This window comes from Corvus brachyrhynchos, unplaced genomic scaffold, assembly GCF_000691975.1.
Source record: "Corvus brachyrhynchos isolate BGI_N302 unplaced genomic scaffold, ASM69197v1 scaffold398, whole genome shotgun sequence".
Classification (NCBI taxonomy): Eukaryota; Metazoa; Chordata; class Aves; order Passeriformes; family Corvidae; genus Corvus; species Corvus brachyrhynchos.
In genome coordinates this window covers 47283-71389 of record NW_008239780.1, presented here as the reverse complement: position 1 = coordinate 71389, position 24107 = coordinate 47283, and the positions used below count along the sequence as shown (strand labels likewise).

Sequence of the window (24107 nt, the reverse complement as noted above, 5' to 3'; positions counted from 1 at the left end):
GGGCACAACCAAAGATGGTCTGACTCTTATTAGCCCTCCTTAAGCATTTCTTCATTTCTCTCATACGTAGCCAGTATTACTGCATTGAGAAAGTCTCATTTGATGGCCAAACCCTATTTAGGCACAAGCTGAATGAAGATTTCCACACTGGCAAAACCAATTGATAAGCTTGCTTTACTTAATTTGACAGGGAAAGGTGTCACTGGCTGCAGGCTTGCTGTCCTCAACCCACTCTTACTATACTGAACTGTAGACTTCATCCAAACATTTTCCAGTACAAAACTAGTTATAGTTTAGTTTCCTGAGATCCTTTGTATGTATTCCTAAAGATCCCATGCCCTACTTGGTAGAAAACATTTTTTTTACCTCATTCTAGAACATTCATCCGTTGTAATCTCATTTCATTCTCTTTCCTCCATGCTGCAGTGACTTGCACCTGGCAGCATCACTGGTGTAAGAACTTATTTCTGATAACGGAGAACACATTCCTGAAGCTAAAGCATGATAATTCATCGTGGCATTAGAGTCTTTCTAATCCTACTTCAGTGGAAGCAGCTGCTGTATTTCTACAAAGTTTCTCAAAGAAGGAGGATTTATTGCAGTAGCTGAAGCTGGAGTTTGGCGCTGCTGTGCTGATTCTCCCGGCAGGTATCTCGGCCCGTCTGTTGTCACCAGGGGGAGCACTGTGGTCATTTACTGGATTTTAAACTACAGCTGCCACGTTGCTTTGCTACAAATGCTTTCCTTTATTCTGTTACGTCCTGTTAAAAGATGTTAGGGGGATTTGCTTTGCCTCTTACGCTGTTTTTGAAGTAGGGATCTGTCTGTTAAGGGTCAGCTTTACAATAATAACCTTTCTGGTGACTGAGGGAAAAGTTACCTTCTTCTATTCATGGTGATTGCTAATTCTTGCCTGGTCCTGCTTATTGCAACTGAAAGGTGGAAGTACACTCCTGTTTAGTGTTAACTTTTCTATGTGCCGTGTTGCTGTTTGAATTTCCTGGTTTTTGTTTTGAATCCAGACTTCCTCACTGGGGGCTGAGAATTTGGCAGTTGAAAATATTAGGTGATGATAGAAAACAAGCAGCCAGCTTGTAATGTGCTGAGTCTCATAATGTACATAGCTGTCTGTCCCTGGGAGGCAGTGCAGAAAAGGTGTAGCTTGATTAGCTTTTTTTTTTTTTTAAATAATAACCTCTGAATGGGGCTTCCTTTGGAGTAATGGAAAGTATTGCTTCAAAGGGAGCTGTTCTGTAGTGTCTCTTTTTCTCTCTCTGCTTGTCTGACAGTTATTGCTACCTTTCAAAAAGCTTACTAACACATATAACTGCAGAGAACATGTGAGGAGTTCTCCCTGGAATCTTGGGTTTATTCTTGGAAGTTAAGCTTTTATGGTTCTGTGCAGAACTAGGAAGGCTTTGAGCAGTTGTATGTGATTGCAGAGCCATCCTCCATTGTGTCAGTAGCTGTCATAAAAACAGTAGCAGGTTCTAAAGTCTTTAATTGTACGATATTTCCCCTAGGAAAGATGTGTGCCCAAATAATCTTGAAAGGAGGGAATAAAGTTTTAAGTCATGATCACCGAGTAAAGAGATTTAAAATGTGGCAGATAGCTGTTTGTATCTACATAGCTTGTTTTTCTTGACACATAGTTCCTGTCTACACTTCCTAAGAACAGTAAGCTGTGAGTACAACATGGCAGTTGATTGCAGGAGTTGCTGAAAACAGTTTTAATCCATTATAGACCATCCTCATTATTTAGGTAATTCTCATTTCATGGTATTTGTTCCCTTTCTTAGTCCATTAAAAGTTGATTTAGTCCTTGCTTTCTTTGTTCAGTGTAGAAATAAATAATTTGTCATAGGGTATTGTTTTACTTTCGGTTGTGCCTAGTAGGAGCAAAGGAAGAGCTGAAACTAGTTCATTTTAATAGCTTGTCAATTTTCAGGTATGGACAGCATCTAAACATAGTTTAGATAATTTTGTAGGTTTGATGTCTCCTGTGTTCCAGAGGTATTTAAAGATGCCATGCACCAATTATGATCTTGAGGAGCACTGGAAGTATACAAGAACTGTGATGATGGGCATATGCTTTGAGCAATAAATGCTTCTCATGCAGGGCAGGTTTGTGCGTGTCCAGAGATTTTGTTCTTGACCTCGTTCCAAAGCTGGAGCACACTGGTGTGTTCTCTGCCTGGCTGGTACTTTCTGGCAAGACCAGTGCCAGCTGCTTAGCAGTTACTATAAATTCTTTTTGCTTAGGATCTCACAGCTCCTGAGTGGTTCTATTTGGCAACTCCTCTCTGTTATTCTAGAACACAGACCAGTTTGGGGACCTCTGGATCCCATCTCTTTGTTACTGCTGAACAAAGCAAAAACATTGTGTGTTAGGAGGGTATGAAAACTAGTGATTATGGTGCTAAGTAACTTTCACCACACACTCACAAATGTATTTATTATATTCAACTAATTACTCCCTGCTGAAAGTATAATGTAACATTAAAGTTCATCAAATTGTCATGTATTTATTTCCTGTTCTTTAAATAGTGTTTGATATTCAGCCAGCTCTGCTTTGGAATAGTCCCTCTTGGGTAGTACAGGGGACCAGGGCCTATCGTGTCTAGGATTGGTGCAACCTTTTACCCTTGGTAGATGGAAATGATCACTTCAGCAACAATTTATATTGACTAATTCGGTAGGCAGATAAAAAAATGCATGAGTCTATGTGAGTATTTAATTTTATTAAATTCAAGGTGAGGAAAAAAGCACTATGGTGCTAGCAAGCCTTTATGAAGTTTGAAAGAATTTTTTTTTTCTGCTTAATTTTAAGGTAAGGTAAGTCTATTTACCAAATAGAAACTATTCATAGTGTGTGTTTGACTTATAAACATGTTGCTCCACAAATGCATGCACTTCCTCCTGAAACAATTTAGGTCATAAAACTGTTTGTAGAAGTTACAAATGTTAGCCAAGCAAAAATGAAGCAGTCTAAAAATCTTAGCACAAACCCATTTGTGGACTGATAAACCCATTTGCAGACTGATAAAATTAGTGTAATTTATGGTTGAGATACCTTATTGGCATATGTATTAAAGTTTGGGATATGTCTATTTTTCTTAGTATTGCATTAGCTGTAATTTCTATGTAATGCTTCAATTCATTTATATATTTGCACAACAGACTATCAGATAAAAAAGTGCCAAAATGTGTATAAGGAGGTCATCACTTTAGCTTAATTGCACACAAATTTCCTGCAGACTCTGATGCTTAAGACCAGTAATGAGACTGCTACAGCTAGAATAAACGCATTAGCCTATAAATTTAGAGCTTCTACCTGCTTTGTGAAGGGAGAATCATCTCTAAATGAGCCTAGTAACATGGATTTGTGATTAATCATTTTACTTGGTGACTCATCTATGATCACAGTACAACAAAAATGTCATGTTTGCTTAGTGGCATTAGCACAATTTATCTTCTCTGCATTCAGAGAATTGCCTTGTTGTCAATGTGGGACTGGGAATACAGCTGAGGAGTACTTTTGTTAAAGGACTTCTGATGTCACTTTATCTAAAGTGGAATATAAACAGAAAAAATTTTATAACTGTTCCTTTCCTTGAAATTTAATAATTCTACTTGCTCAGGCCAAACCATTTGCAGTAATGATCTTGAATCTGTAAAACAAAACTAATTTAACCTTGAAAACTGGTATTATTCAAGTTGTCTCTGAGTTTTTCTTTTTAAGGCTATCCCTGAAAGTTAACTCTGTTTTTGAGACAATTTTGCTTTCCTTGTTGCAGAGTGCTCCTTGTTACTAGAATACTCAGGGCCCGTGGACTTGTGGATGTCAAGTTTGCATAGGTGTTCTCTACCCTAGTCTTTCTTGACCAAGGGAAAGTCTTCCTTCCAACATTCCTCCATCCTGGTTTCCTCAGTCAAAGATTCCTGAGGGTTGATCTTGTCAGTGAAGAAAATGCGAAGGTGATAAAATGGTTCACCTTGAGTATCGGAACTGAGAAAGAGAAAAGCCAACCCAACACCCTCAGAGGAAACTTTGGTTTAAAGAGCAAAATGTACAACCAGAAGCTTTGGTGACGAGGAAGAATTCACACCTGCCCTCTATTGCCTACTCAGTGTCTAAAAAGTCCAAGTTAATCTCTGCACTAGGAATTAACTTTAAAAAAATTCATTAATACTTGCATGTGTGCATAAATACAGATGGCCTCTGGTTATGCATTTACAGGTTCAGGGGTTTTTGTGACCGTGGAAGCTGACAGTTATCTTTAAAGGAAGAGACACAGTCCTGCAATTTCATAACAGTATCAGTGAAGCTTTAATAAAAACACCACCTACACTGAATGCTTGCAAGCTTGGATAATACATCTAGAGAAAGACATATCCATGTGATAAAACCTGAATTTAAAGAGCCAGGGGCTTGTTGCTGTTCCTGTGATAGTGTTGGTTTTTTCCTTCAGCTTTACAACTGAATCTGCTGCCTCTCTGCTGTTTAGTGATGATCAATGTGAACATGCTGGAACTGTTCACATGAAGTGATTCAACCTAATATTCAATTGTTTGACTAAAGCCTCTTTAGAGCCACTTGTGATCTGATGACTAACGTGGCACAAAGATGCTAATGCTCAGTGTATACATAAATCATTAACTACTTAATTTGGATTTGGAAACTGGAGGCAACAGAATGCTCCATGGAGAAACAGTTACATTTATCTTTCTCCATCCTGAACCACCTGTCTCCAGAGATCTGGAATGCATTAGAAAAATGAATGTAGTGACTGAACTAAATCTAGAACTTCTGTTCCAGAAGAAAGCAGCAATTTTTGCAACTAGAAAAGCACGGAAATCTAGGATCTGTTCTGCTGAGACAACAAAAATTAACTTGAGCAGTACTGCCAGAAAAAAGTAAAAATGGAGAAGAATCTGAGGCCAGCTATAGTTTTTTAAAAAAATATTTTTGGATGTGGTCTAGATAAGAGTGTTTGTGGAAGAGATAAAGGAGTTTTGGTCCCTCTTTAACTCCACAGAATAGAATTTGAAGTCTCACTTTGAAGTGAGACCTTGAAAGCCCCACTTCAGCAGTATTTCAGCCCATTCCTGAAGGCATATTTAACTACATTTCTTTAGTGAAGTGTTTTGGCACTGATGGGGAAAGTGTATTTTCCAAACTGATAAACTCACTTGCTGGATGCATGTGATGTGAACAATTTTCTGCCATTCAGATTCTTCTTCTTGTCACTGTTGTCTTGTTCCTTCCCCCTGGTTAGTTAATGAGCTGTGTCCTTCTGATTAAAATACTATAAAGAATATTACTGATAATGGAGCCTAATGGAACATGGGACTCTGTGCTGCTGCAAGGCACTAAACTTCATAAAGGGAAATTTTGAGACTAGTTATTTTTTTAAATATAAATTGCCAGTGAGAGGCATTTCATAATGGTGTCAGTGAAAGAATTCCATTCTCTGTAGCTTTTGTTTATCTTGTTACTTAAACAGGTTAGATGCTTGTATTTAAGTATGCATAGAGCAGCAAAGCTGCTTCTGCACCAAAGCAAGTTGATCCTATGTTTATTCCTGCATGTCTGAGATGTGTTTCTACCCAGTTCTTAGAGAGGAATACACAATGCTCTGAGCTAACCTGGATTCTGACACGTGTTGAAAGGGAAGCAGGACCTTCTAACATTCTTCCTGACTTAATAATTTTGTTCCTTCTTTAATACTACACTGCTACCAGATTGGACCTGTTTTCTTCATTTGATTTATTAATTTGATTCTCTTGTGTAAAAGTATGGTAAATAGGAATCTACTGGCATGTTGGTTTTTTTTGAATTTGAGCCATGTTGACACTCTGTGTTGTTAATACTGAGTGTGAGTGTTTTCAGGAAGAAGGATTTTGTTTGCTATTTCAGTAGAATGTTGTTTACCTGAGTGGAAATCTCAGCCCACCAAATCTGAACGTTAGACCCATTTTTTATTTAGTAAAGCAGACATTTAAATTTTTTTTTTTTTTAACATCAGGTGGCCTCACTTATTCCTAGAGGATCATTACTTAAATATTTAAGGCAGATTCTCTCAAAGGGTTTGATATGTCTTAGGTAAAATATTTGCTTCAACCTTAAATATATAACATCTAAACTCTACTCCTCTAGATCTTTATGGTAATATAAATTTGGAAAAGTAATATGCAAATTAAAAAAGTGTTGGAGGGCAAACAAGAATTATCACGTGCTTCAGAGACATCAAAATCACTTCAATATAAGGATTTTACCAATGTGTTTTTATTTAGCTTAAAAGCTGGAAAGTCAAGTTTGCAGGGTAAGTCAATATTCTCACAAGGACTTGTTTTATTTTGTGATATAAAACTTGGAGATTACTTGTCAGCTACATTAGATTTTAAAGTCTATTTTTACAGTGAGTGATATAAACACTTTAGAAGAAATAGTTCTTTTCCAGGGATAGAATTTTAATTCTATTTCAAATATTGAGTGAAAAAAGCTCCAAAGAATTTAGTACAATAAACCATTGCTATGTTCAAGACAGTAATATAAGGGTTTTGGTTTTTTTTCATTTTTTTAGAGTTGCTAATAGCAACTTATGTGGCGAACATAAGTACAGCAATTTAAAAGGACACTGTGGTAATGTGAATTTCTTCAAGTAGTTAAATACTAATGTCTTTCACCACATCAATGTCAGCTCTGCTCCCAGTCAAAAAGCAAAGGACAAATGAACTTACCATTTTAATTTGCTTTTTTGAATTGAAAGATTTTCAGAAAACTGACAATAGCCAGTCTAGTCTGTAATTTTAACTTGATTTATTTGAATTAGTGAAATCTTCAGTAAATACATCTGGGTACACTTCTTAAATATTTCCCCAGAGAGATTAAACATCTATTTACTTTAACTCCACTAATGCTCACAGACTTTTAATTGCAGTGCCTGACAAACTCCTCAAGAAAGGAGAAGTGAAGAAAGAGGAAGAGAAGGTCACTCCTGTAGAGAGCTGTTGCCCTGAGTGGGAGCACTGGCTGCTATGCTCCAGATGCTCATCTGAATGCCAGGCAAGTGTGTTTGTGTGGTGGGAGGTGTAGCTGAATCATTTACATGACAGGTTTTTTTGTATGTGTTTATCAGGAGGAGTATTTCTGTTCTTCTGGAGAACTTGCCTTTCTGTGTGGTGTTCCCAGCTAATTATTGCACCTATGTACACCTAAGAGTGGCTGCACTCATGCCCTTCACCTTAATCTGTGTTTGGGGTGACTGGTTAGTAGAAAAATGTTTAAAGCAAAATGTTAAATGGGAGTCCTATGTGTAGTGTCAACGCAGACCAGACCTGTCAGAAGAGCTTGGCAATAAAATTGAGTAATTGCAATGTACATCCTTGAGGTGGAGTTCTACCCATGTTAAAATCAATGTCAACAGTTTAGTTGCTTTTAGCCTTGGGTTTATTTGCCCTTTGCTGCTGGTAACCATGGTATGGCATGCATGGTTTTTAAAGAAGAGTATGTGCTGTTGTCTTAGCTTTTGGCTTTATTGCAAGGACTGTGGAAGTTGACATCAGGATTTTTCCTACCCGCAGTGAGCTCTGGACTTGGTAATGTCAAAATGGAAATAAAAGGCTTGTGGTCTGTCCTCCTTCATCTCTATAGAATCCCCCACTAGCTCTCTCTAAGCCATCCTGCTTGAAATGGCAGAGACAAGTGCAAGTAATCTGCCCCACCACTGGCATTGCTGCCCTCTCAAAGGTAATTCCACAGGCCAAGTGTCTTGGACTGACCCAGAAGTATTTTCCAGAGAATTCTTTGTTCCCTGCCATTGCTGCTTCTGTTGTCCCAGGAATCCTCCCTTTAAAGAAGTAATATCCTGGCTGCCTGTTCCCTGGTAAACTCAGCAACACAAAGGAAGTGAGATACTCAAAAGATGCCTTTTGAAACAGAAACAAATTGCTTAAGAAAGAATTCTTCAGACTGGAGGATTCTCTGTCAATGCCTCATGCACAGTGCCCTCTCCCTGGCTTTGGGAGGCACATTTACAGACCGGATTCAAGGAGTGAGGAGCCGGCCTTGCCGATTCAGTGCACCAGTGTAATCATCCTCGAGACATTGCTTGGCTGCCATGGACTCAGAATTGCCTTCTTGTTCCCTTTCAGTGTTCCTAAACAAATCTGAGCTTAACTGAGAACATCATTCCCTACCCTGGTAAAGTTTCTGGGAACTTGACAAAGGAAGAGGTATGGTCAGTATTTTGAAAGATATATGAACTTTCTGTTATAATTAGGTAGAATATGGATATAGCATTATAAGTTCAATTAAAAGCGTGTCAATAAAAGGCAGTTGTGTGCTACATAAAAGATTCTTTTGTTGAAAACTGGCCTGAGTTACGACTGTTTTATACACATTAATTTGCTTTGTACATATGGAATGGAGCTGATTGAACAGCATGATTGTCTGACGAGAGCTGAAAAGCAGCACTTGCTGTAGGTAATTTAAATTGAGCCCTATTATCATTTACGGATTTATTCTGCTTAGAATCAATAAGATGAAAAAGGGTCTGAAAGCTTTACACTAATGCTAATCACTTCTGGGTCAGTAACTCCTTGTGTTTAAGTTATGCATTTCTTCCCTGTATTCACAGAGCTACTTGGAAAGTGAAATATTTTAAGTATCTTCCACTGAAGAGAATCTTCCCACTTCTACTTCACAGAGCATTCAGCGTTGATAAATATTTTGTTGTGCTGAAAAAGTTCCCTGAGAGGGAAGTGACACCAGCCAAATGAACAAAAGAGATGCCCTGGAAAGAAGCTCAGCACAGAGTGCCCTGAAAAATTTGTTATAAAGCAGCATTCTTGGTGGCTGGGGCTTCAACTTGACCCTAGGATGCAGAGCAAAGCTGGGTTTGGGTAGCTGCAGTCATTCCACTTGCTGTTACAGGAACAATTTTATTCCTGGATAATTTATCTTTTCATTTTAGAGAGGTATCACCAGGGCAAAGACAAAAGAGAAAAGACAAGACAGGCCAGAACCAAGATGATTTTGGTAAAGATATGCGATCAAGAGGGAATACAGTGAAAGGAACATATGTGTATAAAGCAGAAAAAAGGTAAAATAACCCTGAAAAATCAACTTGACTAATTTATTTGTCCAGTAAGACCTTGGTTACTTTCTTTGGCGCTGTGCTGGAGGGTTGTGTTTGGCAGCACTTTGTGCTGTACAAAGCAGCAGGGTGAGTGGTGCTCCTCTCCCTGAGGACAGTGCGCTTTGCAGACGGGGCGGAGTGTGGCAAATCGAGAAATGTCTTGCCTAAGACACATGGAGGTGCAGGGGCAGAGTCAGAAGTAGAATTAGTCTTTCAAGTCCGAGGTGAGTGTCCTAGCCTCTGCACCCTGCCACATCATTGTTCAGGTACAGGAAGGTTAGTTCTGGATGATTAAACCATCAGGGCTATAATAACTATAGACCATCCCATTCACCACTGTTGGAGCTGACTGTCAAATCGTTGTTATTTCATCAACCAAGTGGCTATCCCTCCTCATGCTCAGTTTCCCCAGATAACTGAGAGTACTACTTTATAGGTTTAACTTTTTTTTAAAGTGTTTTTAAAAAACACATGTTAAACTTTTCTTGTATTAAAATGAGCTGTAGCAGCAATAACTATAAAAACATCAAAGGTTTTGGTAACTGCTAGCTATATATTTTGTAATGCCTATTGTATTTCCATTTTGTTAGTTCTATTTAAAGAGCAGTATTATCATGCCCCATTTCCTGTAAGATAGTTCTATTTGTCTGCTCTACAGGAGGTAGGAGATTTTAGGTCCAAAAGAAATTATCTCTCAGTAAATTACTCCTAACTCCATTACAGAATACTAAGCACTTTCCCCTTACCGTGTGAGCAGGTTGAAGAGATAACACTGCAATTTATTTATTTGTTTTGTCCCATGTATATAGGTGACACATGAACTCATCTGAGCAGAGACAGTGATAACTGACAGGTACATTAGATCAGACACATATAGCAAAGTTTACTTTGATTATGTAGTAAGTGTCAAGATGTACAGTAGCTGATGTCAGTTTGAGCTCCCTTATAGCACATAATGGCTTGTCTTTTTCATGGTTGAATGGACGCTAATTTTTGTCTAATAAGTAAGCTATCAGTTGAGTGTTTTAGAGAGTAGCCAGAGTTTTTTATCCTTCTGAAAGGGAAACCATTCGTGAAATTATTTTAAAATTTGTTTGGATTGCTTGTTGTATTCATTTATCTCCTTCTAAAGTCCCTTGTTTACTCAAAGGTACTAAAGGTACAATATTTTCTAAGGACCTGCTGTGAATCTGTTGCATTGTGTATGAGACCTTTCCATATTGAAATAGTAGCAGAGAACAGAGTATTTTCTGTCTGTTTTGATATATAGCTGCCAAACTGCAAAGTCTGTATATAACACCTTCTAAACTTTAAAGGGAGAGAAACAACAATATTCTGACATTACAACCCCCATTGTTCTCCCCTGTAGATAATGCAGGAATTATCTAAGACTGCAATTTTGTAGGTTTGTTTTATTATTATAATGCAGCCATGATTTCAGTTGAGTTGTGTTTATGAAAATACCTTTTAAAAATGCATTTTTCAAGGCATAATATTAACTGGTTAATAATGAACTTAAACAAAGCTAAAAAAACTAGACCCCCAAGATAACATTGGCAAGCTCTGGAAGTGAAGGATAATATTCTGGGTTGTCTAACATGGCTTAACTTCCTGGCACAAGACCAGTTCCAGGGGAAAAAGATATTTACAGTGAAAAGTCATTTCTAAATTTTAGGGAATATGCCAATTAAAACCACAACTTTCTGGCTACTAAAAGTATGACAGTAATTGTTAACATCTCTAAACCCTGTGCTGTTCACAGTATACATCAGTGTGAACAGCAGTGGGACCAGAAAGTCTCAGTTCAGCATGGTTAGATCTTTTCATTGAGCTGGTTTAGCTCTAATTCAGGCGATCTATGGCTCTCATTGCAGAGGCTGCTGAGGCCTTTGTATGCATGGAGCTAGGTGTTTTCTTGTTCTTCTTGTTCATTTGTTTCTTTTTCAGTCTAGAAGTAGATATTTCTTTTAGGTCATTCCTAATGTACAGGAACATTCTGTAAGAAGCACTGTTGTGGGTGCCAGGAAGATTTTAACAGTGAACGGAGACCACCTAGTCAAAAGCAGGGTGTGAATAACTAGTTTTTAAGTAGTAACAGTAGGGATTTTGAGGATGCTTTTAGATTTGCTACAATAATCAAAGTTTTCTTTCATTGTCAGGTATGTTTTCCCTAGATATGCATGTCTAAGAAACACAGACCGGCGTTTTTGAATGGCCTTCCCTGCTTTTTATTTCTCTGATCAAAGTGCTCTTCCACAAGCAAAATTGCTGAACGCTTCAGTGTTAAGGCTGTGGATAATTTCAAATATTTGACTGCAGCATAGCCATACATTTTTGTCTTAAGAACAGCTATTCTTGAAAATATTTGAAATGGCACCTTCATAAGGTAGAATTCTCTAAGAGTCAATAGTAATGGCCATGCCTGTACTGGAAATAATAAATGAGGTTCTCTCCTGCATTCTCTTAGACTCAGTATGAGAAATTGAAATGTAGATTGGGTTCTTTTTAAACTGAGAATTTTGTGAATGCTCTAGTAATGCTTGGTGCTGCTTTTTTTTTTTTGTCTTCAAGGCCATGTCTTGGCAATTCTTAGGACTTGCCCTCTACTCTGCTTGGGGAAGGTTATTTGTTTTACAGCCAGGGCTGGGCTCAGAGCTCACCACAGTCCCAAAGCAGAAACCCTGCTGTTGAGCTGGGAAGCAAGTACAAATCTCTCCCATTTGCTCCTGTGTCATCCAAACGTAGTCCCCTCATTGCTTTGCTTTCTCTTTGCTCAGCTCTGTACAAAGAAGCTGAATGCACACAGTGCCACTGTTAAACATCACCTGAAAACTTTATTGCTGCTGTAAGCAACTTGTCTACTAGTTCAGTTTGAGTGAACTTTGAGCACAAGCAGAAGTAAGACTGAGATCTTCTGGTAACTTACTGATGAGAGTGTCTCCAGGCTCTTCTCATACATTAACATTTCAGCCTGCTTCACTTCTCTTCCTATATTCACTTTGGGATATATAGAAAATAAGGCTATAATAATGCTGTCCTTTCTTGTCTTCTTTCACAAACATTAATCCCGTGATTTTTTATCAGTACAAAATAACCCTGGAGATAAGGCAGTCTGTGGATCAGCTTCTATGAAACTAGAAAACTGAAATTATTGTGTTTAATTGCGTGTGAAAGTCAACTTTTGTCAAAATCTCTAGCTGTGACTGGATACTCACAAAATGCAATGTATTCTTTTCTTTAGCAGATTCCCTAAATACATTTTACTAGCAACCCTTTTGAACCAGATGAAACTGTAATTCAAGCTATCTTGTCTGCTTCTGCTTTAGTTCACAATAATGTCACTATGCTGCTCACACCAAAGGCTGAAGTTTTTATCTGTAACATCAGGTATTTTGTCCTCGTTTTTCTGCAGGTCATTTCTGATAGGGTAGTTTTTATAAAATAAAGAAACCCAACCAACAACCCAACCAAACCCGAATAACAATCCTCCATCCAGTTATATTTTTAATGTAAAAGTTTTGTTACTCCACCAGTGTGACTTTGCAAGCTCATCCCAATCTTCCAATGGCTTCTCACCAGCCAGCATAGAGCAATTCTCCAGCTGGAATATAGGAAACATTGCTGCAGCCAACAAATGAAGTTAATTAAGAATATGATGTTCCTTCCAGATTTTCCTCACATTTTTTGGTAAACTCAGTATGTTAACTGATAAGGGCAATGTGAGCAGGGGCTGAGGACAAGACAAGCAGCTGGCAGAGCTGCTGCTGTGAAGTGATGCCTCAGCTGCCTTGTACTGTGGCTCCTCCACCTGCAGCGAGGACAGTCCTGTTCTCAGGCCTGGATGGGGCAGGAGAGATATCCAAAATCAGTGCAGACTGTGACACAACCCACTAGCTTGATTTCTTAAGAGTCCATATGTAGAACTGCTTGACTATAAGGTCTACAGAAATGCCCTGTCCTTAACTGCCTTTTATGCCATTTGGGTGGCAGTGCTGCTGAAATAAGTGAAGTACAGGTGCGTGTGTATTATCACAGGCTTCTTCCTACATCTATGTTCTTCATACAGCTTCCTGGGAAGCCATAAGTGAGACATTTGCTGTTAGGTAATTGTATGTCTAGGGACACACCGTGCACAGTCTCTCTCTTCCTCTCTTCTTTTTCTTTTCTTTTGGCAGTGTAGGCTTTATCTGGTGATCCATGGTGTTTTGTGACAATAATAGCAAAAAGGGAAAAAACAAAGTTCTGCTTTGAGGAAAAACATCTGAAGTTTAGGGATGTTTTTCCCTTATGTTCATTTTTTTTTAATTTCAGGCATCTTTTGCAGAATGAACAAGCAGAGCAAAATTACTACCTGGCTGGAGGAGAAAAATTCCTATTTACCTGGTTTAGCTTAAAGTCAGCAGATCTCTGCTTCCAAATGGCAGTGCATTGGATTTATTGCTCAGAATGAGGAAAAAAAGTAACATCCCACTCTATGGTTGCCAAATTTGCAGCGAGGACCCCATTGAAAGCTGGTGGTTTACATCTCATATAAATTGAAATAAAGGAGTCACTCACACATTCATAATCAATACAATTACTTCTACTTTACATGAATTAAGTAATTTGTATGGCATTACTGTTTGGGGCATTTGTATCCCTATTCAGAGCACTTCTTCAGTATTTCAGTCCCACTGATGGTAAAGGCAGGTGCCTGCCAGTTACCCACAAAACCAAGGCAAAGCTCTATGGGGAAACTCTTTTATGTCCATCTAGATTTGAATTTGTAGTCCCTTTCCAATTACTACGCTAATTGTTTAAGAGATTGCTAGACTAAAAAAGTTTTTAATCACTAATCTGTTTTTGAAAGGAACTTATGGGCTCAAAACCTGAACTACATACTTCTTAAATTAATTTTCTTCGTGAATACTTCTTTCTCAATACAGATTTGTGAGTCAGAACACCCTACTGTGCTTGTTTCTTTGTCTTTTCTTCAAACACCTGGCCTATTATTCTCCTTTTTTTCCCCCCAACAAAATCGCTCTTTCTTTCTAGGCAAGGTTCTGATGATATTATGTCACTGGAAATACGGCAATTTATCCAACATCCTATGGTACCAGAACTGAACTTGGAGCAGAGAACAAACTGAACAAATTTGACAATTTAGCCAAATGTGAGTCCTTCAATAGAAATATTTATCAATGTTTCCTGAAGAGATACTAATATGCTGCAGGATCTTCCAGCAAAATACCTCAAAAAATTGTGACGTGGCGGGTAAAGTCAAGAGGTTTCATTTGAAGATGAGAGTTTTTTCCTCAATAGGCTGGTGGTTGTAGAAGGTGGATGGGGTGGGATTGTATTCAGATTTCTCAGTGGCTTTGAAAATCCTCCCATATACTTTTGCTTTCAGGAAAATCAGATAAACCCAATAAAACAACCAGGCCTTCAGGCCTGCTTCAGTTGAAATATGTGCCAGGAAACAATCTTGATGTCACCCAGAGAAGATTTAGGCTGCAACCCTTCTTTATTCAGAAAAGAGACACAGGGACAAATCCTGCAGTCTCAATCCAGGTCAGTGCAGGCTTTGCCTAAATTAGGACTAAAGAATTTAGTGCACAAGGCAAGATAAAATGTCAGGAAATAATTGCAATGTTAATTGTGAGATACTCTCTGTAAAATAGCTGACTTGTTTAGGATACGGGAGGCTGCAGATCCCATTGCCCTGAGAAACTGGGAAAGCAAATGTCCCTGCGTGATTAATAGCAAAGGTGTTGACCCCATGTGCAGCTATGAAACTAGGCTGAAGGTTTTTCAGTTAATTGCTCCCCAACATTTTTTTAAATGTAATTTTAGTACTATATCCATAACAGCTGGCAATTAAGCCTCTTTATTTAAAATTTAAACAGACTGAATAAGTGAACCTTCTTCCCTTGGTGTGATATTTCATTTTAAGTTAGTAATAATTAACATGTAAAGTTTTCTAAGTTTTGGTTATGAACACTCTCTGGTTCCTAAGCTTATTTCAAGTGTTGCCCTGCATATTTATTTTCATGATATCATTAGCTCTCACAGCTGGATTTCAATTCACATGAAAGAATGGAAATTTCTTGGAAGGACTTGTTAAAGCAGAAAAAATGAAATCAGCTTAAAGAAAAACTCTTCTTCTTTTCAAAGTAAACCCAGATGAAACACCAGGAAGCTGTGTTCTCTACCTGTGCCCATTGGGAACTGCTGATGGATTGCAGACACTCTCTTTTGCCCAGATGGCACAGGAATGACAGCTTCTACTCAATCAGAAACAAAACAGGCAATGTACTTACCTTTGCTATTCCTCCACGTGTCAAATCGGGCACAGTAGCTTGAAGCTGCAGAGCCATGCAGAAATATACACCAAAGGAGACAGTCCTGGCCTCAGTGTGACATCAGGAGAAGAGGTCACAGCTGGCAGGGGAGTGGTACCCAGCAGGTGCTTGGCTGTGGTCTCAGTAGGAGAGAAGGATGTCTTGGAAGAAGCATGCCCTCTTGTAAGGAGAATTAGGACAGAGCAACTCCCAAACTGACAAGAGTTTAGGAGCTAACCCTGCTGTCCAACCCTGCAGTTCCCACGGCGGTGCTGAAGTGGCTGTGTGTGCTGGGTGGAGGTAGCAGCTCCCAGCTCTGGCAGAAGCTGTCATGCACAAGTGAAGTTACTTGCCTCTGTGTGTTTAATTGGTGTCCCTGGAATTATTTCTAACAATAGCTATTGGAAAAACTTTGTTGATAGATAAATGTTATCTCTGATGTAACTGCTGAAATTTAGCTTGTGAATTTGATTCCCCTGTAGCTGAGTGAGATATCTGTGGCCCTCTGGTCAGTGATGAAGATTTTGGTGATTACATAGGACATACTATTCCATGCAATGCATTACACCAGCCTTCAGCTCTTATTTTTCACATGCTGCTTCTGGTGAACTTAATTTGGAATATAATTTGGCAAAAATACCCAGGTTTTACTATTGAGAGTTATTTTCTTAACGGCTCATGGAAAATGCAGGACAGTTTCTGCACTTTAAATAAAACAGTGAGTCTCCAGCAGAACCTCTTTGCATTGCAAGAGAGAGACACTGGTGGCAAGGAAAGATACCACAAAAGCTTGTACAGAACAGGAGTTGTGTAATGACAGTTTTCAAGCCATTAACCTACTTAAAAGGTTAATTTGGAACAAACTCAGCACTTGAGTGGATACCGTGTTGTACTGCCAGTTGGCAGCCTGGGCCATGAGAGTGGACTGGTGGAAGCAAATAGCTGTTGTGGAAGAAACACACTCAAACTTTGTGTGAGAGGTCCTGCTTACTTCACTTCCCTAGTCTCCTGCTGCTTGACACACAGTGCAGCCCTGCTGTAACTTGGGTAGTAGGGAGCTGACTTTTCCTAACAGCTGAAATACCACTACCTTCTCCTACCTGTGCTACCAATGAGGTCCATGAACCCAGAAACACTTTCACTCTTGTGGAAAGTGATGAGTATTTGTCCGACCCAGCAAACTGCCTTCTCTGTCCTGAATCTAAGTACAAGCTCAGTGCAGTTTCCAGAAGCAGCAGTGATGTAGCTGGAGCTATGCACCTCAAACTCTAGCTGAGAACACAACTGTGTAGTTTTAAGAGTAGGCCCAGAGCTGCCTTGAGAAAGAAGTTCTAAAATACACGAAATCTTTTCAGTGTAAATATGTTTGAGGACAGTTTTGAGGAACCAGGCAGCATCAGTAGAGGAGTTCCATGCTGTCCAAGGAACAGAGTTTGCTTAGACCTCTGCTACAGGTATGGGAAAGGTCATCTCCATGTGCAGCCAACTGTTGGCCTTTCTTTTTCGCTGTGAAGCAAAAATTAGCACGTGTGTAACTCTGCCATTTGCACAGTGTCATGTTTGTTTAATGAGTCCTCACAACAGCCCTGTGAGGTAGGCAAGTGAGCTGCAAAAGGAGGATACAATGACCTATCCTCACTTTACACTAAAGCACCAGGAGGATACTACGTATCCTCACTTTACACTAAAGCATCAGACCTGTGGAGAGTTGTTCTCACTCCCATGTCCTGGATGGGGAAATTCAGCAAAGACTTAAAACGACCTGTCTTGCAGTCCAGAATTGTGATCGACTGTAGACTCCTGCTCAGTAAGGCCTCTGTTTTCACTCATTTCAACATTGGTCCAAGGAAGAATTTAACACTTCACATTGAGTTTTCACTTAAATTCTGAATCTACTCAAGGCATGAAATGTCTCAAAATATACAAGTAATCAGTTAATTTACTGGTCTGCTAAGGTGTGCCAGAAATCTTGCTAAAAGTATTCAGCAACCTCATATTTACAGCTATAAGGGACTGACTGACTGACATGTATATACATACACAGAGAACTACACACAATTTACTGCACACTGCTAACCTACTTTCACAGGATACAGTTCATGTACAGAGGTTAAACTTTCTTAATTAAGACGTTGCCACCCGGAACATAAAGCAAACTTTTTTTTTTAAAATTTGAAACAAGGTACTCTTTATACAAACCTAGTTCTGAATCAAAAGCCCATACTGAAAATAGTCCCCATCTTGTACCTGCTAAGTCTGTCTAGAATGCAATATTTCACTGGCATTTGCACTTCAACATGAAGCATGGTCTCCAAGTTGATAACTGTGTACTGATTCTTACGTCTCAAGTACTGCATGTAAGAGCTCCTCCTGAGAAATTAAGAATTGCTTAGAAAAGTGGTTATTCCTACAAAGAATTTGGAGCTTTTGGACTAGCTTCTGGTGAGTTTGGCGATTTCAAAGCTTCAGATACATGTTAACCTGATTTACAAAGATGAGATAGTTCCTGCTTCTGTTTCTGCAGTGCTAGAGATGATACAAGCCAAAATACTACCTGATTTCTTGTTGTAATGAAGGAAAACAATGTTTAGCAGGTTTATTTCCTTTCAGTCTGTTACTGAAACTGCAGGAACTACAGCTCTGTGTGTGTTTTCTTTTTTTAAATGTGTCTCTCTAACAAGAGCTACTTATTGGAGAAGGCATTCAGTTTCCCCTCCGTGGCTGTAGTCTGTGGGAGAGCTCCTAACAAAGTTCTTTGTTAGTGTTTGTAAGACTGGAGATGAGGTTTAATTGAGGGATTTGTGCTGAATGTTCTTTCGCTTTGAGTCTTAGCGCTGCAATGCTTGACGTTTTCCTTTCAACTGCTGCTGGATCAGTGAAGGCGGTGAGAACAGGGTCTGACGGGGGTCCAGGAGCTTTCATTAGTACTGAAGCTGTTGTCACAAGAGGATTTAAAGCATTGAGAAACCTGTATTTGAAAGAAGTCAATATTACCCAAATTAAGAATTGTTTTGGAGAACAAATACTTTCTGATTTGCAGCTTCCCCCCACCAAAGTATTAGGGAAAAAAGTTCCAAAATTTCCAATTTCTTCCAAGTGTACATTTTTTTTAGCTTTATTTTGCAGTATAGTGTCTTGCCCTTTAAAAAAAGAACAAGCAGAAAACCCCACCCTAAATAAAAAACCAAACCACTTTTAAATAAAACGAACAAGAGATTATCAGACATAGCATGCAGATATCTAAACCAGCAACCATTTGCTTAACCCCTCATGCTAAATCCTTTCTAAACAAACCTTGGATACTGTAGCCTGTTCTGTGAAAGCAATAAATCACCTCATAAGAAGGCCAATTTATATAGCTGTTTATGCCGACAATTTGTTCAGATCAATTGATTCCATGTGAAAAGCATTTGTTTTTCTGTTAATGTAGTACTAAGATACAGGCTCTAATTTCAGCAAGAGTGCTTTCTTCTATTTTTTATATATTTATATATACTTATATATATAGTATTTACATATTTTATATGTAATGTATTTATACTTGAGAGAGAGCGAGAGGGAAGGATGAAGCTGCAGCCACACAGGTCACAGCAGTATGTATGAAGACTAGCGTTCAGTGACACCAAAATTGCAGTAAGTATGCACAATTTGTCTTCCAAAATCAATTACGTATTACGTTTTTATTATCATGACTCAAACCTAAATCTTGCTGTTGCTAATCAAGTGACCCTACACAGGAACTAACCCATTTTAGTAAGTTTATTGAGAACATGCGAGTAGCAAACTAATATAAATGCAGAATTTTTAACAGTTTTGAGATTTAGAAAAAAGAAAATTATTCTATACCTTCCAAAATGTGGATTTAAAATAGGATTTCTGAAGAGAGAAGTCCAGGTAAGACTGCTGAGGCCAAATGGCCCGAAGGTTGAAGGACTAAAAGCTGGGGACGTGGACGGCACAGCCAATGTTGGAAGAGGCATTGACCTCCACGTGTGATCTAGGAGGGGAGAATGACTCAGTGGAACATCCAAAAATAGACCAAGTGGGTGTGTTAAGGAGATTCTTGGAACAGTCCCCAGAATTTCATTTTTTTCACGTTTCCTCCACTTTGCCCTTCTGTTTTGGAACCAGACCTTCAATAAAAAATTACAAAGGCATTAGCTGAACTTACTCTGCAGTTTGTCCTACCAGATACCATGGCACGTATTGATACGGATGGCAAAATATTTACTGTTAAACCAAACCCCACTTCTTTAATATAAAAGATTCATTCATAAATGTCTTAGTGGGTTTATTACAAAATAAATCACTTATAAATATTGTAAATTTGACTACTCTCTGGCTGAAGAGTCACGTTTTAAAGCCATTGCAATATATATACCTCTCACCTGAAATGCAAGAGCAATTATTAAAAATGATCATTCTTCCTTTCATAACTTATTTATTGAAAGTTAAATTTCAACAAAGCCATTCAAGAGGTGGCAATTATATTACAGTAAAAAAAATGTTTTCCAAGAGTTTTAAATAGCATCTAAAGTATCTAAAAATCAGGTTTTGGGGGACCCAGCTTGCTTTACCTCAGCCATTCCCTATGACCACTTCCAGCAATCTGACTTACCTTCAGGTGCTTAAATGACACGAAGTGTGTTTGGGAGAAAAGCCCTCCACATACCGGGGTGCTGATCCCCAAACAAGGCTGCAGCATGCCCCAGCCTTGCTGTCCCGAGCCTGATGTTGTTTCTTTCTGTCAGTAAGAACTGACTCTTTCAAAGCACTTGCTCTGGGGTTCTCAGGATCCAGCTGAAGAAGTACTACGCTAGTCCTCTCATTGCATACAGTATCTTTACACCAGGAAGTTCCTGTTCTCCTGGAAGAGGGATTTATACCCCTTGGGTTACGCGTGTAACGCAGAACTGTCTCGCTCACAGGCAGTCTGCAGAGGGAGGTGCCCTCAGCAGAAAATCAGAACATCAAAATTTTTGAAGTTGGTACTTGAAATTCTTGAGTGTTATGACTCATTCTTTGGTCTTTCCTCCAGCAACCATCAGCTTTCAATAGTCAGATGTCTTACAAAGGAATATCTGAGCCTATGAAATGCCAGGCAGCTATGCCTGCATGGCAGTGAGGACTAGATACTCCACCTGTATTAGTCCAAGACAGGGGTCTGGTAAGGAAAACTAAATTACTGGGATCAGATGATTTTAAATCACTGTTAACCAGCAATCCTGAATTTGTAAGTGAGCTTAGCTCTCACAAGAGAAGACCACCAACTCAAAGGTGTTAGTGTTTTCTATGGAAAAAAAAAATCCAATTGAAAGGGCACTAACTGTCTCACACTGCAGATATACAGATACAGCCTTTCCTAAAAAGGATAAATGCTGCAAAGGTGTTCATGTCCTTACTAAATCTTAGTACTGTTCTTCAATCTGTTCTTCATAAAGAAGCCTAACACAAAATTAAATATCTGCTTTTCTGCTTTCTCTGTCCTAAAGCAAATCACTCAGACGTGCACTTTGACTACAAAATAATTTTTTTAATGTTACAGGTAATTTTGAGCTTAACCCCAAAATTTAGTCATTGGTAGGTTTTGTATTTTTCAAACTGGAAGGAAATGCCAGCATAGATATCTAATAATGACCATTCAAAAAAAGCTGGCTTTTGGTTCCTTATTGGTACAAACTCATCGGTTCAAGTGATAACAGGAGCAGACCAATGCCTCATACCTTAGACTGACATGACAAACAACTTTCAAAATTTACTGCACACATTATAGTCATTAACATTTGGATTAGTCATCCTGAACCTTTTGTTAAGCAGTTTTCCTTTGCTTCTAATAAAGGCTTAACTTGCCTTTATTCTATTTTCAGATACATCTGAAGTGACAAACTAACCATAATAGAAACTGCTACACCAGTCTTAGGATTTTTATGACCGTAATATCAATGGCAAAATACTGTAGAAAGAAAGCGTTACTTAATACTCAAAAATTAGTTTTAAACCATCAAGTTTTGAATTGTATGCTAAATATTACCCAGATTATATTTGTAATTACTAGCATCATGCATATCTGACAAGAGATTTAGGCCTTTTATAAAGGAAGAGGTGAGCACGTAAAATTTGATTGCTTTCTTGCTGTAATTTTCTTTAGAAATGTATCCTATTTAATTGATGTAATACCTAAAGATGACAAAAAGATACATAGATGTGCATAACTGTATTGTGCTTCTGCTGTAAGCGAATAAGAGGATCGTAATGAGAAAATACGACAAGGATGTCTAGATCAGATACATCTGTAAGCCAGTGTTTTAAAACTGATGTAGTTTATGGCAATGAAATACCTATGGAACCTTTTACTCCTCACGTTAAACAAGATAAAAGATTCTTTTAACTTTTTCTTGTTTTCTTTCCATCCTAACAATATGAATAATGAGAAACAGAATGGCAACAACAGATGCAAATGCTATTGAAGAACATGCCAAGGTGGCTCCAGGTTACAGAAATGTTTTGCAAACTCTCTGACTACCTCTTTCCCAAGGTAAGGAATGCTGCCATCATTGTTATTCTATAAAAGTAAATAAGGGGGGTTGGGTGAGAGGGATCTCTTTGAAGTGATGATGGAATGAGCATATGTTCATGCAATTTTTTTTCTTTGTTCATTTTCATGTAAGACTCAAAAGGCAAGAGGAGGAACAATGCAGTGGCTGGTACCCATTTCAGCTGGTTGACGGAGGGTTCTCCCCAGAGAAGCAAACCTCAATTTGTAAAACACACTGAGGTGAAGAAATGGTCTGACTGCATTGAGTAAGATTAATTTCTTGATTTTACGCTTAACTAAATAAAGAGGTGCTACTTTCCATGTCAGCTGATTTAGCCAGGTACCATAGGAGAGGATTTGAAGTCTTCATTTCACACAGGATGCCTTATAGAGCAACTATGAGCATGGGCATATGCAGCAAGTTTTTGGTAATTACAGTAGTTTGCTAAGTAGAGTACATCCCTGTTGTTCCTATGCATCTCCTTCCCTCCAGGCTGCACCCTGTCTCCCACAGGATAGGAACTGGGGCTTGGCTCTGTGCACTGTAAGCTCACACTAAGCAACTGTGCTGACTTTGTGCTCCGTGCCCAGGAGACTTGTGTTCTGATATATTAAGGAGGCAAAGAGGTACCAGGAACAGCTCTTTGCTGTTCCTTCCATTTACTGGGGATGCATCAACTCTGTCATTTCGCTTGTTAATTCCTTTTTGACTCCATCAAACACAAACATTTCCATTTTTTTTTCTTTAGTTGAGTCATTAGAAGATGAGTTTCTCTTTGCCATGTACCATTGCACCATTCCTTCACAGGGTCTACAAAGTATGTACCCCACAAAGGGAATGTGACAGTAACAGTTAAATTAACTGCTTTTCACCCATGTCTTTTTCATTGTGAGATGCCATGTGTAATTGTCAGAGAGTGGGGCATGTCAGTGACTAGAGGTTTTAATCATTGTTGGTATTAAGAAGAGGGGAGGGTACATAATTTCCTCCAAGTCCACCAAAGAGAGATGAAAAATTAATCTAGGTATTCTTTGACTCAATTATAAAGTACCATTCATACTTCTAATGTTTTTTCTGAAGATGGTGCATATTAAAATAAAAAGCTAAAAAAGTTACAATTTTACAGACTGTAACTGTGGTGTGAACCATTGCAGACCCAGTGACCGGAGTAATGACAAAGTATACAAACAAGGATCTGGCATTAACAGCATCAAAGCTCTACAGGAGTAAGCAGGACTGTCACACTGAGCAGCTGCACCAGTTCTCAGTCTTTCACAAGTAGGCACATACCCAGAGCTGTGCTGGAACCGTCAATATCTGTTATACAGCACAAGCCAAATTTAGTACAATTGTCATTTGCAGCTTATAAATACTTGAAAGCCTCCATGCATTTTGAAATAACCTTTTTTTTTTTTTTTAAGCTATAATTTCTGTATAAAATGGGGATTTCTAGGTTATCAAGAGATGAATCTAAAGAAAGTGGTTTTTAAGAGATATTGTTAAGCAGGAGTGCAGAGTCAGGAAAAGTTACTAAGGGTCATTTGTAGTTTAAGCAAACTGCAGCCTACAAGTGATTAGTGTCTGTCTAGGTATGCTGAAGTTCTACAGGCATTGCTACAATCACAGCCTAGCTGGGTATAAAATTTTCCTGGACAGGATCTGACTGTCATATATGAATGTCAAATTAATCTTTCATTTGTTTTAACCAGTCATTTAGAAGAGTGACAGTTTTATTGAGCTAAATTAGGGCAAAAGAAGGATGTAAACACTGCAGCCTTGGTAACTAACTTTGGATGCCCCACAGAACCCCTCATTTTCTGTAAACAACCTGATTTATTCTTTTTAAATCCTGTTTTAAAACTCAGGAGATAGTACCTGCCTTTCGACCCATGACGGCGGCAGCAGAAGCGGGGTAACGCGCCCCTTCCTCCGTCCCTTCAGCACCACCCGCCGCGGACAGGACGCGTGCCCGGCACCGCCGCGGTTCCCTTCTCGCCCGGCTGAGCAAGGGGGAAAACGCGCTCTGTTCAATCCTCTCTCGCCCCTCGTCCCCTCCGGCACTCACCTGCACCCGGGCTTCCGTCAGGTCCAGGCGCAGGGCCAGCTCC

At 38.9% G+C, this 24107-nt stretch overlaps 1 protein-coding gene across 1 annotated transcript in view; it reads right to left on the bottom strand.

Annotated features, from left to right (window-relative positions):
* Nucleotides 1-17006: 17006 nt before the first annotated feature.
* Nucleotides 17007-24107, bottom strand: part of LOC108448839 (homeobox protein ARX-like) — a 9653-nt gene continuing 2552 nt past the window's right edge. The window contains exons 3-5 of the mRNA XM_017743091.1: nt 24065-24103; nt 19310-19596; nt 17007-18431 (exon numbers count right to left, since the gene is read on the bottom strand). Of these exons, the coding sequence (XP_017598580.1) occupies nt 18206-18431; nt 19310-19596; nt 24065-24103 (552 nt within the window). The 3' untranslated portion in view covers nt 17007-18205. The remainder of the gene's footprint in view (nt 18432-19309; nt 19597-24064; nt 24104-24107) is intronic.